This window comes from Euprymna scolopes, chromosome 43, assembly GCF_053919585.1.
Source record: "Euprymna scolopes isolate OS-2025 chromosome 43, ASM5391958v1, whole genome shotgun sequence".
Taxonomy (NCBI): domain Eukaryota; kingdom Metazoa; phylum Mollusca; class Cephalopoda; order Sepiida; family Sepiolidae; genus Euprymna; species Euprymna scolopes.
Window position 1 is genome coordinate 46,906,293 of NC_136524.1, and position 12,873 is coordinate 46,919,165.

General features: G+C 30.2%; 1 protein-coding gene across 8 annotated transcripts in view; it reads right to left on the reverse strand.

Moving 5' to 3' along the window:
- Positions 1-1,053: 1,053 nt before the first annotated feature.
- LOC145268319 (RNA-binding protein Nova-1-like) overlaps positions 1,054-12,873 on the reverse strand; it is a 198,181-nt gene continuing 186,361 nt past the window's right edge. For 4 of the 8 annotated variants that reach the window (XM_080123803.1, XM_080123799.1, XM_080123806.1 and 1 more), the window contains 2 exons: positions 5,196-5,246; positions 1,054-2,512 (listed from right to left, as the gene is read on the reverse strand). In XM_080123803.1, coding sequence (XP_079979929.1) covers positions 1,347-2,512; positions 5,196-5,246 — 1,217 coding nt within the window. In that variant the 3' untranslated portion in view covers positions 1,054-1,346. The remainder of the gene's footprint in view (positions 2,513-5,195; positions 5,247-12,873) is intronic. The other 4 variants (XM_080123805.1, XM_080123800.1, XM_080123807.1 and 1 more) reach the window with 1 other exon arrangement.

A 12,873-nucleotide genomic window follows, 5' to 3' on the forward strand; every position in this document is an offset into this window, starting at 1 on the left:
TATGTACAATTCTAATATGAATTTGGAGAACCTTAAACCTCATCTTGTTTAGACGTCTAAATATGAAGTATTACTATATATGCACACACACACACACAAACACACACACACAAGTGCAAAAAAAAAAAAAAAAAAAAAAAAATCTATATTCCAAATCCCACGATCATCTTGCCGTTTATTTCTTTCAGCATGTTAAATTGTTCAATTCTCGACAGCACCTGTTTCATAGCACGGAAACAATCATAATTATTATGTCAATATGATTGTTTCTGCGCTACAAAACAGGTGTTGTCAAGAATTGAACATTTTAACATGCTGAAAGAAAGAAATGGCAGGAAAAACATCTTGGAATTTGGAATATAGACTTTTTGTCATTTATTTGTATATGCTCCGCACTTACATATTTAACATACATCAAGCTTCATAAATAAAATGGTTGGTATAAATAAAGGGTGAAATATAATTGAATAGGCATATTTTTCCCATAAACACACACACACACATACATATATATATGTGTGTGTGTGTAATACTGATGTTCTGTACTATTAGCAATTATGGATTCCAATATTGTATTAAATTCTATATCCAACATACATGTTGCTTCTTTGAGATGTCTTACTCTACCATTTTCCCTGAAAAATACCCTGAACCTTCCAGCAAATTTTGCAACAACCCCACCTCAATGCACAAAATGGGGTGTCTATTCCAAAAGCCATTTTAAATATGAGGAAGTTGGAGGTTGGCCAACAACAAAAATAACAGCCATATTTTAAATTTTTACACAGAAGAGGGAGGGGCATGCTATCACTAGGCAAAGCCGGTTAATGGGTCCTGCTAGTGTATGTATGTATATGTTTATATATATATATATATATAATACTGATGTTCTGTACTATTAGCAATTATTGATTCTAATATTGTATTAAATTCTATATTAAATCTAGGATCCAACATACATGTTGCTTCTTTGAGATGTCTTACTATTTTTCTGTCTATAATTTTTTACTAACAATCTATTATTTTTCTACCAACAAAGGCAGATGATTTCTCTTTTCCATCAATATGTGGTCAGCTATATTCAACTTTTCAATATCTCCATGACTTTCCGGTGTACAGATTTCCCAAGTTTAAAAAGATGCACCGGAAGAAGGCTGAAGGTTACATCGACTAAAACATTATATGAAGATGAGAACAGTAGTGCGAACACTCCAAACAACATAAATTATCAATCCTCATCTCAAAAATTCAGAAACAAAAAAATAACAATTTTAAAAAATTAGAAATGAGGAAAAAAAAATATTCAAAGGGGATTTCCGTGCTATGAAATGGCGGGAGAGGGTACCCTAACGGGTAGATGCTTGACGAGCCCTCTTTATCTCCTCTTGCTGGAGGCGTCGCTGGATTAAAATCTGGGCTTTGGCAATATTGTTAGGAGTACCAGTTATGGTAACAACACGATTACGGGTACCCGGTACATAGACTCCTTTCTTTGAAATCTGAATGTTGGTGCCCGTGAGCTGTTGTATTTCCACGATGCCTTTCCCGCCAGGTCCCAGAATAGCTCCAACTATTGTCTCCGGAACTTCCATCTCATGTTTTGTTGCCGCTGCTGACTTATCATCAGCAGGGCTGTAGATGCCAGTTCCGAGGCCAAACGAATTTTGATTAACATTGGGAGACCTATCACCAGCCATGCTCGGGGTGCCAGTGAACCCTGGAGTACTGGTATAAGTAGTAGCATTGCCAAATGAATCATTAAGCATCGGACTTCCACCATATCTTTCGTTGCCAATACTGGGAGAAGAATTGCTGAAAAGACTAGAGTTTGCTCCAGTTGAGCCAGAACTTCCCAGTCCAGACGAGCCACTGCCAACTGGACCAAAAAGGCTACCAGCACTATTAGTGCTGGTGGTAGGATTAAAAAAAGGACTGCTCACACTCGTAGTTGATGTTGTGTTGCTAGACATCATACTAGAACCTTGTAAGCCAGATGAATTAAGGTTCAAACCACTTCCTAATCCACTACCAGTTCCTAAATTTGCCAAATTATTCAAACTACCCATTCCTAAACCCATGCTAGCTAGGATACCATAGCTAGCTAAAGTGTTCATCGCAGTACTTATTTCTTCAGTAGCCTGCTCGGAAAAGCCGCTTCCTCGTAAGGTGATTTTTAAGTTATCCAAGGCTGTACTACTTATACTGCCACTAGCGCCACCACCTAAAGCTGCATTTAGGTTTAGATTTGTCATACCAGTTCCTATATTATTTCCAAAGGCGTTTCCATTAAATCCAAATCCAAAAGCACCAAAGTTACTATTAGCTAATCCTATCTCGGTACTTCGGTTCTGCATGTAGTCCGTGTTTGCAAAGGGGGATCCAGTTGGATTTGCGCTGGCCACTGGCCCCGTATAGTCCGCATAGCTAATATTTGGACAACTTCCACTTTGGGGATCTTCAACAATCTTTTGTAAAATCATATCAACTGCTCTTCTATTGGACTCAACATCACCTAAAAATAGAAGAAAAGAAAAAGAAAAAGAAAAGAGACACATTACACACACACACATAATGACCTTTCTTGAAATGCATACATTTAAAAGAACAAAATAAAATTAGTTTTATAGATGATTTTAAAACGATCTACGTAATAACATTCTGCTTGATATCAGTCTTAAATGTTTGCATTATTATTTATTACACACTAAGAATTCTCACAGGTACATATTAGGTGGGGATTCCCTGGAGTCTGAGGGACAATAAGTTTACCCAGATTTCTGGTATGCTCCAATTCTTTCGATAACTATAGCAAATCACTTTGTTGTGTTCTTACGTCTGACTTAATGTTGAATTTTTGTTGATACAAATTTAGTGGAATTTGAGTGACAATAAGTCTCCTCAGGATGCTAGTAATCTATCACTCAAGTAGAGGTTTGGATGGTGCTCTCCTTGTAATCTTCTCAAACTCTCCGGTGTCACATTTTTAAAAGCATGTTTTAAGTTGACAGGACAATAAGATTTGATTTTGAAACAATTCATTTTAAAATTGCCAAACTCAGAATTTTTAAACATTTAGCAACATCAGGTTAATCACCAATTGACATCTTTGCTGCTCTGACAATCTCATGTTTTTTCTTATCATGTGTATTGTGCATGATAAAATATGCACGAACATGAAATGTCTTAGAATATATTATGTAAACACTACTAATAGTGGTTAATATCATAGAAAGGGGCAGCAGAGGACCTGAGAGTTTGAAAGGGGATAGCATGGGATGATGGATAATACTAAAATAGTGAGGACACTTACTGTCTCTCATGTTCCAGGGAAAAATTATTGACCATTATCAGCGAGATCTCACTGATAATGACTGATGTGAGACCAGAATTATAACAACAATAATAGCAACAACAACAACAACAACAACAATAACAACAATAACAACAATAACAACATCAAACAGTAAATCTACTGTCACTCAGATTCCAAAGAAAGCCACCGATCTAGTAATGGCTAGTTTGAGAACTTCACGTAAGTAAAAATAATCGTTGTCATTGTCATCGTATTCTATTATGTTTTTATCACATTTCCTTCTTGCTCAATCATAATTTCCGAAAGACTTCAATTAGAAATAAACAGTCACTTTTGTTAAAATTTTTTCAGTTAATAGAAAACAAAGTTGGGCCGTTTTAGGTTTGCATTGATTTTTAGCATGGCAGCAAAGATGAAGATCTGGATATAGGCAAAACTTTGGTTCGGAACATAAACGCCCCATCATACTGATGGATGTAACAGATATTTAAAAATTAAAAAAAATTTTTTTTTTATTTGAATAAATTAGGTCTAAATGAAGTTTTTAAGTATAATCCAAAATTAGGCTGTTTATGAAAATTACATTTTATTGAAAGCTTGTTAAAAGGCGCAATTTTGTGCCATTTTGCTTAATCGACTATTAGCAACTGAAAAACCAAAGCAAAAAAAAAAAAAAAATAGGCTGATTTAAAAATCTCAAAGTAAAATGACCCTCTAATGAAGTTTAAAATCCCTAACTTTTCATTTGAAATATAAGGAAAATCCGATTTTAATAAGACTGACCTTATACATGACAATAATAATTAACAAACTACTTCATAGTCCTTGTAATTTATGCAAAACAGATTAAGCAAAAATTCTGATGCAAAAAAAAACAAAAAAACAAGACAATTTAATTGCATTTTTTTTTGCTGATTCTGCGCTATGAAATTATTTAATTATTGAAATCTCTCGAAAATGCCATTTCAATTGAATTGGCATCAAAAAATGACAGTAAGAACAGATTTCATTTGTGGAGTTAATAATTACTGATTTTTGGTCAGCCATATTTTCACTATTCGGCAATAAAATAATAATCAATAAAACAGAAAAGGAAGGACTCCCTAAAATGATTGGCAAGGAAATTTAAGACAAAAATCATGTGAAAACATTACTTTTATATGACATTTTTATGACAACGTATGAACAATTATGTTCAAACAAATGATGGTAAGAATGCAGTTTCAAATCAAAAGAAAGCAAAACAAAATTTAATGCAAATATTTTCATATTTTATGGGGAATTAGAGAAAAATATAAGTTACAAATAATAATAATAAAAGTTTCCCAAAAGGTGCAATATCTTCTTTTGTATTAATGTTTCAAATTTCCATGAAAGTTGCATAAGGTAGGGAAATCAACATAAATTTTGGTAAAAAGTTAAATTGATTCTATTTTTCCATTAAATTGTCTTCAGAATGTGTATGCGGCATCAACGGCCAGCCATTTATCTAACAACTGAAAGGAATTTTTTAAAGGAGGGGAGCACACAAAATCCAAAGATATTTGCCGACAATTTGTTTCTGTATTAGAAATCTTCCCCCTCCATTAAAATAAGGCTAAGAAAAAAAAAAAAAAAAAAAAGGAAAAAGACTAACATCAAATAATTAGTTTATTTTTGGTAGAAGTTTAAAGTATGAATAGATTTTCAATATAAATTCTCATAAACTAATTTCAACTATTATATAAATAGTTGGTTTTCATTTTTGTTATTTTTTTTTTGTTTTTACAAATTCTTCGGTTAAATACAATTTACTCAAAAGAATAATATCATCTCAAATTTTTCTCTAATCCTTCTTAATAATATAGTAAAAATAAACGTTGAAACGTTTTATCTTACGTACGATTTTGGGTATTTTCTTCGATGTACGTCTCAGTTTCCTGCAAAATTTTGCCTATACCCAGTAAAAATCAAAAGTGAAATTAAAAAAAAATAAAAAAATAAAAAATAAAAAATATGGTTCATGTCTCTATATAAATTCATGCTTATATTATTGATGTATAGAAAATAATACTTCAATTAGTTTTTGGTTCATACTTACTTGCAAATAATTAAAAGGTGGCCGAAAACACCTTCTGGTCAAGTCAGCAAGTTTTTAACTTGTGTACTTGTATAGATTGTGAGTTTGTTTTAAACCAACGCATTTCAGGTAAAAACATTATTACACACTTATGTGCCATGCTGAAATTAGTACAAATTCCAAAAATTAAGAAAAATGATCTAGTTGGTTGTTTTTGTTTTATGGCATATCAACCCTTTTCAGGTTATTTAATGCCGAATCCAAAGATTTTGAAGAAAATGTTTTGAATAAAATATATTTGTTTTTTTTCCAAGTAAAAAGTTTTTATTAGAATACATTTGTTTTTTTTCCAAGTAAGTTTCTATTTAACCCATAGCTGGAACCCTAACAGGTACTACCACTCAGAGTCAGAGTGGACCTGGGAGTAATGGCAATTAAGGAGTGGCTTCACACTCCCCAAAGCCCACAAGCTAGGGCCCTCACCATCGGATATAGTTTTAGGTCATATCCAGGACCAAAGAATCTAGGAGAAAAAAAAAAAAATTACTTTTAATTACTTAAAATAGAATTTATCAAATTATTGAGTTTTTGCATATGCTTTAATGTGGAAGAGTTGTGCAACCAATTTACTATGACAAACTGACTTATCTCCCTTGACTTTAATTGGCTTAAATTAAGGGATCACCATTTTTGAATACCAAATATCAGAAAGTAATAGGTTTTTGCTAAAAATAAATCTAGCACATCATCTACTGGATCATTTTTGGAATTCATACAAATTTTGACATGACTGCTAGGTACATAATGTTTTTCATCTGAAATGTGTTGGTTTAAAAAATCCCGAATGCACAGAAGTACTTTGACTTGCTTTAGTTTTTGTTAATGTACCAGATTAATTTTTTTTTCTTTTCACATTTTTTTTTTAGGAACTGGTAAGGAGGGCCACTTGAAAGTTGTGAACATCCCTAGTGAAATTGGTGCAATGAATCCAACAAGACTTTTGTGTTAATATCCATCTCACCAGTGTCACTTATTATTGATAGAAAATTTACCATAAAATGGCACTTCCATTTTCTACCAGCTAATATTTGAAACCATAAGTCACTTACAAATCAACAAAGACGGCTGGCCCTCGACATTGCTATTTTAAAAAATACATACACACACAAGAAATGTGAATATCAACACACACACACACACACACACACACACACACACACACACACACACACACATAAGAAATGCGAATATCAACACACACACACACACAGGAAATGTGAATATGAAAAAATACACACACACACATAATACACAAGAAATGTGAATATGAAAAAATACACACACTAAGAAATGTGAATATCAACACACACAAAGAAATGTGAATATCAACACACACATACAAAGAAATGTGAATATCAACACACACATACAAACAAATGTGAATATCAACACACACATACAAAGACATGTGAATATCAACACACACATACAAAGAAATGTGAATATCAACACACACACACAAAAGAAATATGAACACACACACACGCACACACACACAAAGAAATATGAATATACACAAGAAATGTGAATATCCACACACACACACACACACTTATAATACTCAAGAAATGTGAATATGAAAAATAATCATTCTGGTTTCTCAAAATAATTTCTGAAATTTGTTTGAAGAAACTATGAATTAAAAAGCAACATTCTTTAAAGAAAATAATAATGGAAAAAGGAAAAAAAAAACAAAAAAAAAAACCGAAAAATATGAAAATTATAACATTATGTCATTAAATATTAATATTAAAAAAAATTAAGAAATATTTAGTGCCAAATTCTATGACAAATTCAGTTTGTATTAGATCACCTTTCTTATACTGAAAGGTGGTAAAACAATATTTGGGCTAAATATTATAAATATCTTGAACAAAAAATTTGTTGGAATACTCTTCTTTCCATCCAATTAAACATTACTGAACTTTAAAATTATTTCTCTTTTTACTTTTTAAAAGCAAATTACTGGTATTTATTTTCTCTAATTTGATTAGCATTTTTTAAGTTTAAGAAAGGTTTAAATTACCTTTAGAAGGGTATACACCATATCAATATCTAAAATAATATAATACACCATTTACAATTTATTTGACAGACCAATATAATGGATAAGAAAAAGTATGCTGAATGGTTAAACACATTGTGTTTCAATCGCAGATCTCAAGCTAGCCTCATAGGATACGTCCTTTATTTTTCCCTGCAACCTCTATCTCACAGAAGAGATGTTGCGAGTTTCTTTTTGCTTTATTGTTATTTTCATGGCAAGTGCCTGACTGACCTTCAATTTATACCCCCCCCCCCAAACTTTCACAAGAAACACTCGTCTAGCAGAAAACACTATCAATAATCCCCCCCCTCCCACTCTTTATCTGTGCCTAAACCTAAACGTAGATTCCATGAACAAAGCTTCTTTCTTAGAACTGCACGCCTATGGAATCATCTTCCGTTTTCCTGCTTTCCAGCTGACTACAATATAGTTGTTTTCAAGTCCACTGTAAACAAGTTCTTGATGAGCCGTTCTGTTTAAGTTAACAAATTTACTGAATTTCCATTACTGACAATTACTATTTTGTCCAATTGACTACTGTACACTCTTTAACCCTTATCCTCGAGTGGCTCCTGGGCTTTGATAAGTGGGGATGCCTATGTAAAAAAACCCCAAAAAACCCCTAATATATATATATATATATATATATATATATATTTTTTTTTTATATCGATCTATAGCCTAAGATGGAGTACTGTTGCCATAACTGGGTTGGAGCTCCTAAGAGTACCCTTTCCTGTCTTAACATGACTATCTTTCAAATTTAGTGCACAAGTGTCTTTTTGCTTCTATCTCACAGAAAAGACATTGCGAGTCTATGTTCTATTATTACGTTTATGGTAGGTGCTTGACTGAGATTCAATCTATGCCCCCCCCCTCCTATAAAACGTTCACAATACTTTTTTTTTTTTTTTACATAGGTGTCACCACTTATCAAGGCCCAAAGACCACTCGAGGATAAGGGTTGAAGAATGTACAGTAATCAATGGGGCAATATCATAGGAATCATTTATAGTGTAAATTTGGTAAATTGGATTACTTAAGGAAACGGCTCATCAAGGACTTGTTTACATTGGACTTGAAGACGACCATATTGTAGTCAGAAAAGAGTTCCACATGTGTGCAGTTCTAAGAAAGAAACTTTGTTCATGGAATCTATGTTTAGGTTTAGGCACAGATAAAGAGTGGGGGAAATTATTGATACTCATCTATCTACAACAACTCTCAATTTCCCCTCACTCTCTATGCGCATAAAATTAAATGACACAAATTAAATGAAACAAATTAAACGAAAAGTTTCTTTCTTGAAACTGTCTGTATGTGGAATACAATACCATGTGGCTACTTCCCTGCTGACAATAACAAGGTCATTTTCAAATCTAATGTAAATAAGTTCATGTTGAGCCGTCCTCTTAAATAATTAATCCCCACCAAAGTTGTTCCACCATTACTGATCATGGGGTCTCACCGTCTCACTTATTAACCCACATTCTAGAGTAGCCTCTGGGCTTTGATAAGGCGTTTTTTTTTATATAATATATTTATAACTTTTTGACAAAAAAAAAAAATATTTTTTAAACTAGAAAAATATTTTTAAAAAATTATTACAAATATTTTTATGGATAAAAGCAATAACAATAAAAACAATGAAATGTTTAAATGATATCAATGAGTTCTACTTGAGGAAATGCAAAAAAAAAAACAAAACAAAAAAAAAAACAGCCAATGATCAAATGCTGCATCTACCAAGCCCTTATTCTTATGATCCTTGTCTACTGTATTAAACCTGGCTTCTATGAGTAGCCGATATTCAAACACAAAGTCTTTGATCAGTGATCTCTTCGGTGCATTCTCAGTATTCATATCTTTGACCACATCCCGAATGCCACAACCCATGCATGATGTAAACTTCCTAGAGGAAGTATTTCTTATCAGGAGGCTTTGATGTTTGGGCATGCACTTTTTTGTCTTCTAACTGAGCTGATTCACAAGACAAAAGCACCAACACCACTATGGGGATGGCGCAAGAAGAATTATGGTTAACTGAGAATGTATCTGGCAACAGTCAAAGTTGACTTGGAAGCTATGACCGGTCCCTTGTATCTTCAGTATGTGATAATGGAATCACGAATGACTGAAGTATGCTGAAGAGTCAGCAGCGGACAGACTTGGATGAACTGCTTTGACTCGTGACGTGATGAATTCACTTAGAGCAGCTCAACCCACCCCGGGTGAACGTTGTCACAAGTACAAATAAACACAGCTAGATTAGTTGAATAATCTCAACATGAATATAAATTCTTTTTGCTTATATAAGGTTTGTTTATCGACTTTTCAATCATTATAAGACCAGACCAGGTCAACCTTTCCTCTCATAAATCAGACAGTTTTTACAAGGTTTCTTTTTTACGAAGGCGTTTTCAGAATACGGCATTGGACTATTCACAATGATTGATTTTGTCTCATTTTTTACAATTTCGTATCATTGTTTCTTTTAGGGTGTTTATTATTTCGGTTATTCTTTTGAAGAGAGTTTTCAAATTTTTTGATTGGGAAAGACAGTTTATATTCCTGTGGCAGTTTAGTCAGCATTTGTTTCTTATTTAATTTTTTTTTTTTTTTTTTTAATTACTGGATTATTTATTTATTTTTTTTAAATACTGGATCATTTATTTATTTTTTTTTTTTTAAATACCTGATCATTCATTTTTTTAAATACCAACTAATTTATTTATTTTTGTTAAAAATACTTAATCATTTATTTTTTAAATATCAGATCAGTTATTAATTTTTTAAAATATCAAATCATTTATTATTATTTTAAATACTAAATCATTTATTTATTTAAAATACCAAATACCACATCATTTAATTTTATTTAAATACCACATCATTTAATTTTATTTAAATACCACATCATTTAATTTTATTTAAATACATCATTTAATTTTATTTAAATATCACATCATTTAATTTTATTTAAATACCACATCATTTAATTTTATTCAAATACCATATCATTCAATTTTATTTAAATACCACATCATTCAATTTTATTTAAATACCACATCATTTAATTTTATTTAAATATCACATCATTTAATTTTATTTAAATACCACATCATTTAATTTTATTTAAATACCACATCATTTAATTTTATTTAAATACCACATCATTTAATTTTATTTAAATACCACATCATTTAATTTTATTTAAATACCACATCATTTAATTTTATTTAAATACTACATCATTTAATTTTATTTAAATACCACATCATTTAATTTTATTTAAATACCACATCATTTAATTTTATTTAAATACCATATTTAATTTTATTTAAATACCATATCATTTAATTTTATTATAATACTAAATCATTTATTTATTTAAAATACCAAATACCATATCATTTAATTTTATTTAAATACCACATCATTTAATTTTATTTAAATACCACATCATTTAATTTTATTTAAATACCACATCATTTAATTTTATTTAAATACCACATCATTTAATTTTATTTAAATACCACATCATTTAATTTTATTCAAATACCATATCATTCAATTTTATTTAAATACCACATCATTCAATTTTATTTAAATACCACATCATTTAATTTTATTTAAATATCACATCATTTAATTTTATTTAAATATCACATCATTTAATTTTATTTAAATACCACATCATTTAATTTTATTTAAATACCACATCATTTAATTTTATTTAAATACCACATCATTTAATTTTATTTAAATACCACATCATTTAATTTTATTTAAATACCACATCATTTAATTTTATTTAAATACCACATCATTTAATTTTATTTAAATACCATATTTAATTTTATTTAAATATCATATCATTTAATTTTATTATAATACCAAATCATTTATTTATTTATTTTTTTAATTATTTATTTTTTTTGGATACCTGATCATTTAATTTTTTTAAATACCAAATCATTTATTCATTTATTAGAAATACCAGCTCATTCATTTATTAACTTGAAATATAAAATAAAAAAAATACCGGATCTTTTATTTATCTTGTTTAATACCGGATTTTTATTTTTAATTTTTTTTAATAATGGATCTTTTATTTATTTATTTTTTAAAAATAAATTTTGAATGCTTGTACAAATTAATTTATTTAAGCAAACCTATCATTTGAGAAAAAGCTTGTTTTTAAGTATATTTTTCCATTTGTTACCTTGTAATATTTGGCTGGGTATAATATGCGTGTATACTTTTGCGTTTGATTAATATAAGTTTTATTGTAAGTCCTTCATCACAATAGTTACACCAATAGAACAAACATAACAGACCCAAAGTAAGATTTCGTATTAACACGTATACATATCAATTATATAAGACTGACCCACATACATCTGCTTAAAGAATATGAATCTCAGTACAATACAAGGATAGCTTAATGTTTTTTTGATTTACATACCCACAAAAGATCAAAGTCGTAGTTCTCAGGGATTGGACAGTAGAATTAAACAACATACACATCAGCATATTTTTACAATGTATTAGCTGATTCAGAAGATACAAAAACAACCACTTTGAATTTCCAAATCTGCAACAGTATAACTCTGCTGTAGGCAAGAACTTATTGGATGACCCAAAAAGGTCTTCATCAAAGATTGTTTTAAAATTAACCTATTTTCTTTACAATATTACAATATTTTAGAAGTTATTAGTTGCATTGAAAACCTTAAGCCGCTCTGGTGGATAGATAGCAAAGAAAAAGAAGTTATATTCTAGTTGAGGTGGTTTAACTAATATGCTGGTATTTTCTTGAGCAGAACTCTGATGTCACCTAAATTTTTTTTCAATCATCTGGAATTTCCAAATCTGCAACAGCATAACTCTGCTATAGGCCAGAACTTATTGGATTACCTAAAATGTGTAGGAGGTTTTTGTAAAGGATTGTTATTAAATAGACTTCTTAATGTTCCTATTAGCAGAAATCAAAATGATTTAATAAATAAATAAATAAAATTACTAAACGGTTTTTCAAATACTTGTTAATTTTTTAAAGTAATTTAGATCAAATTAACATTGCTGGCTAGAAAGTCTGTTGAAGTTGTTTAACTAATATGCTAATATTTTCTCAAGCAGAATTCTCTGACATCACTTAAATTTCTTTCAATCATCTGAAATTTCTAAATCTGCTATAGGTCAGAACATTGGACAACCTAAAATGTGTAGAAGGTATTTGTCAAAGATTGTTTTAAGATTATTAAAATTAATGGATTTTATTTACAACTTTACAGTATTTTAGAAGTTATTAGTTGTTTTGAACACCTTTAGCCGGCCTGGTGGATAGATAAAAAAAAAAGAAAAAAAAAAAAGAAAAAGTTATATTCTTGT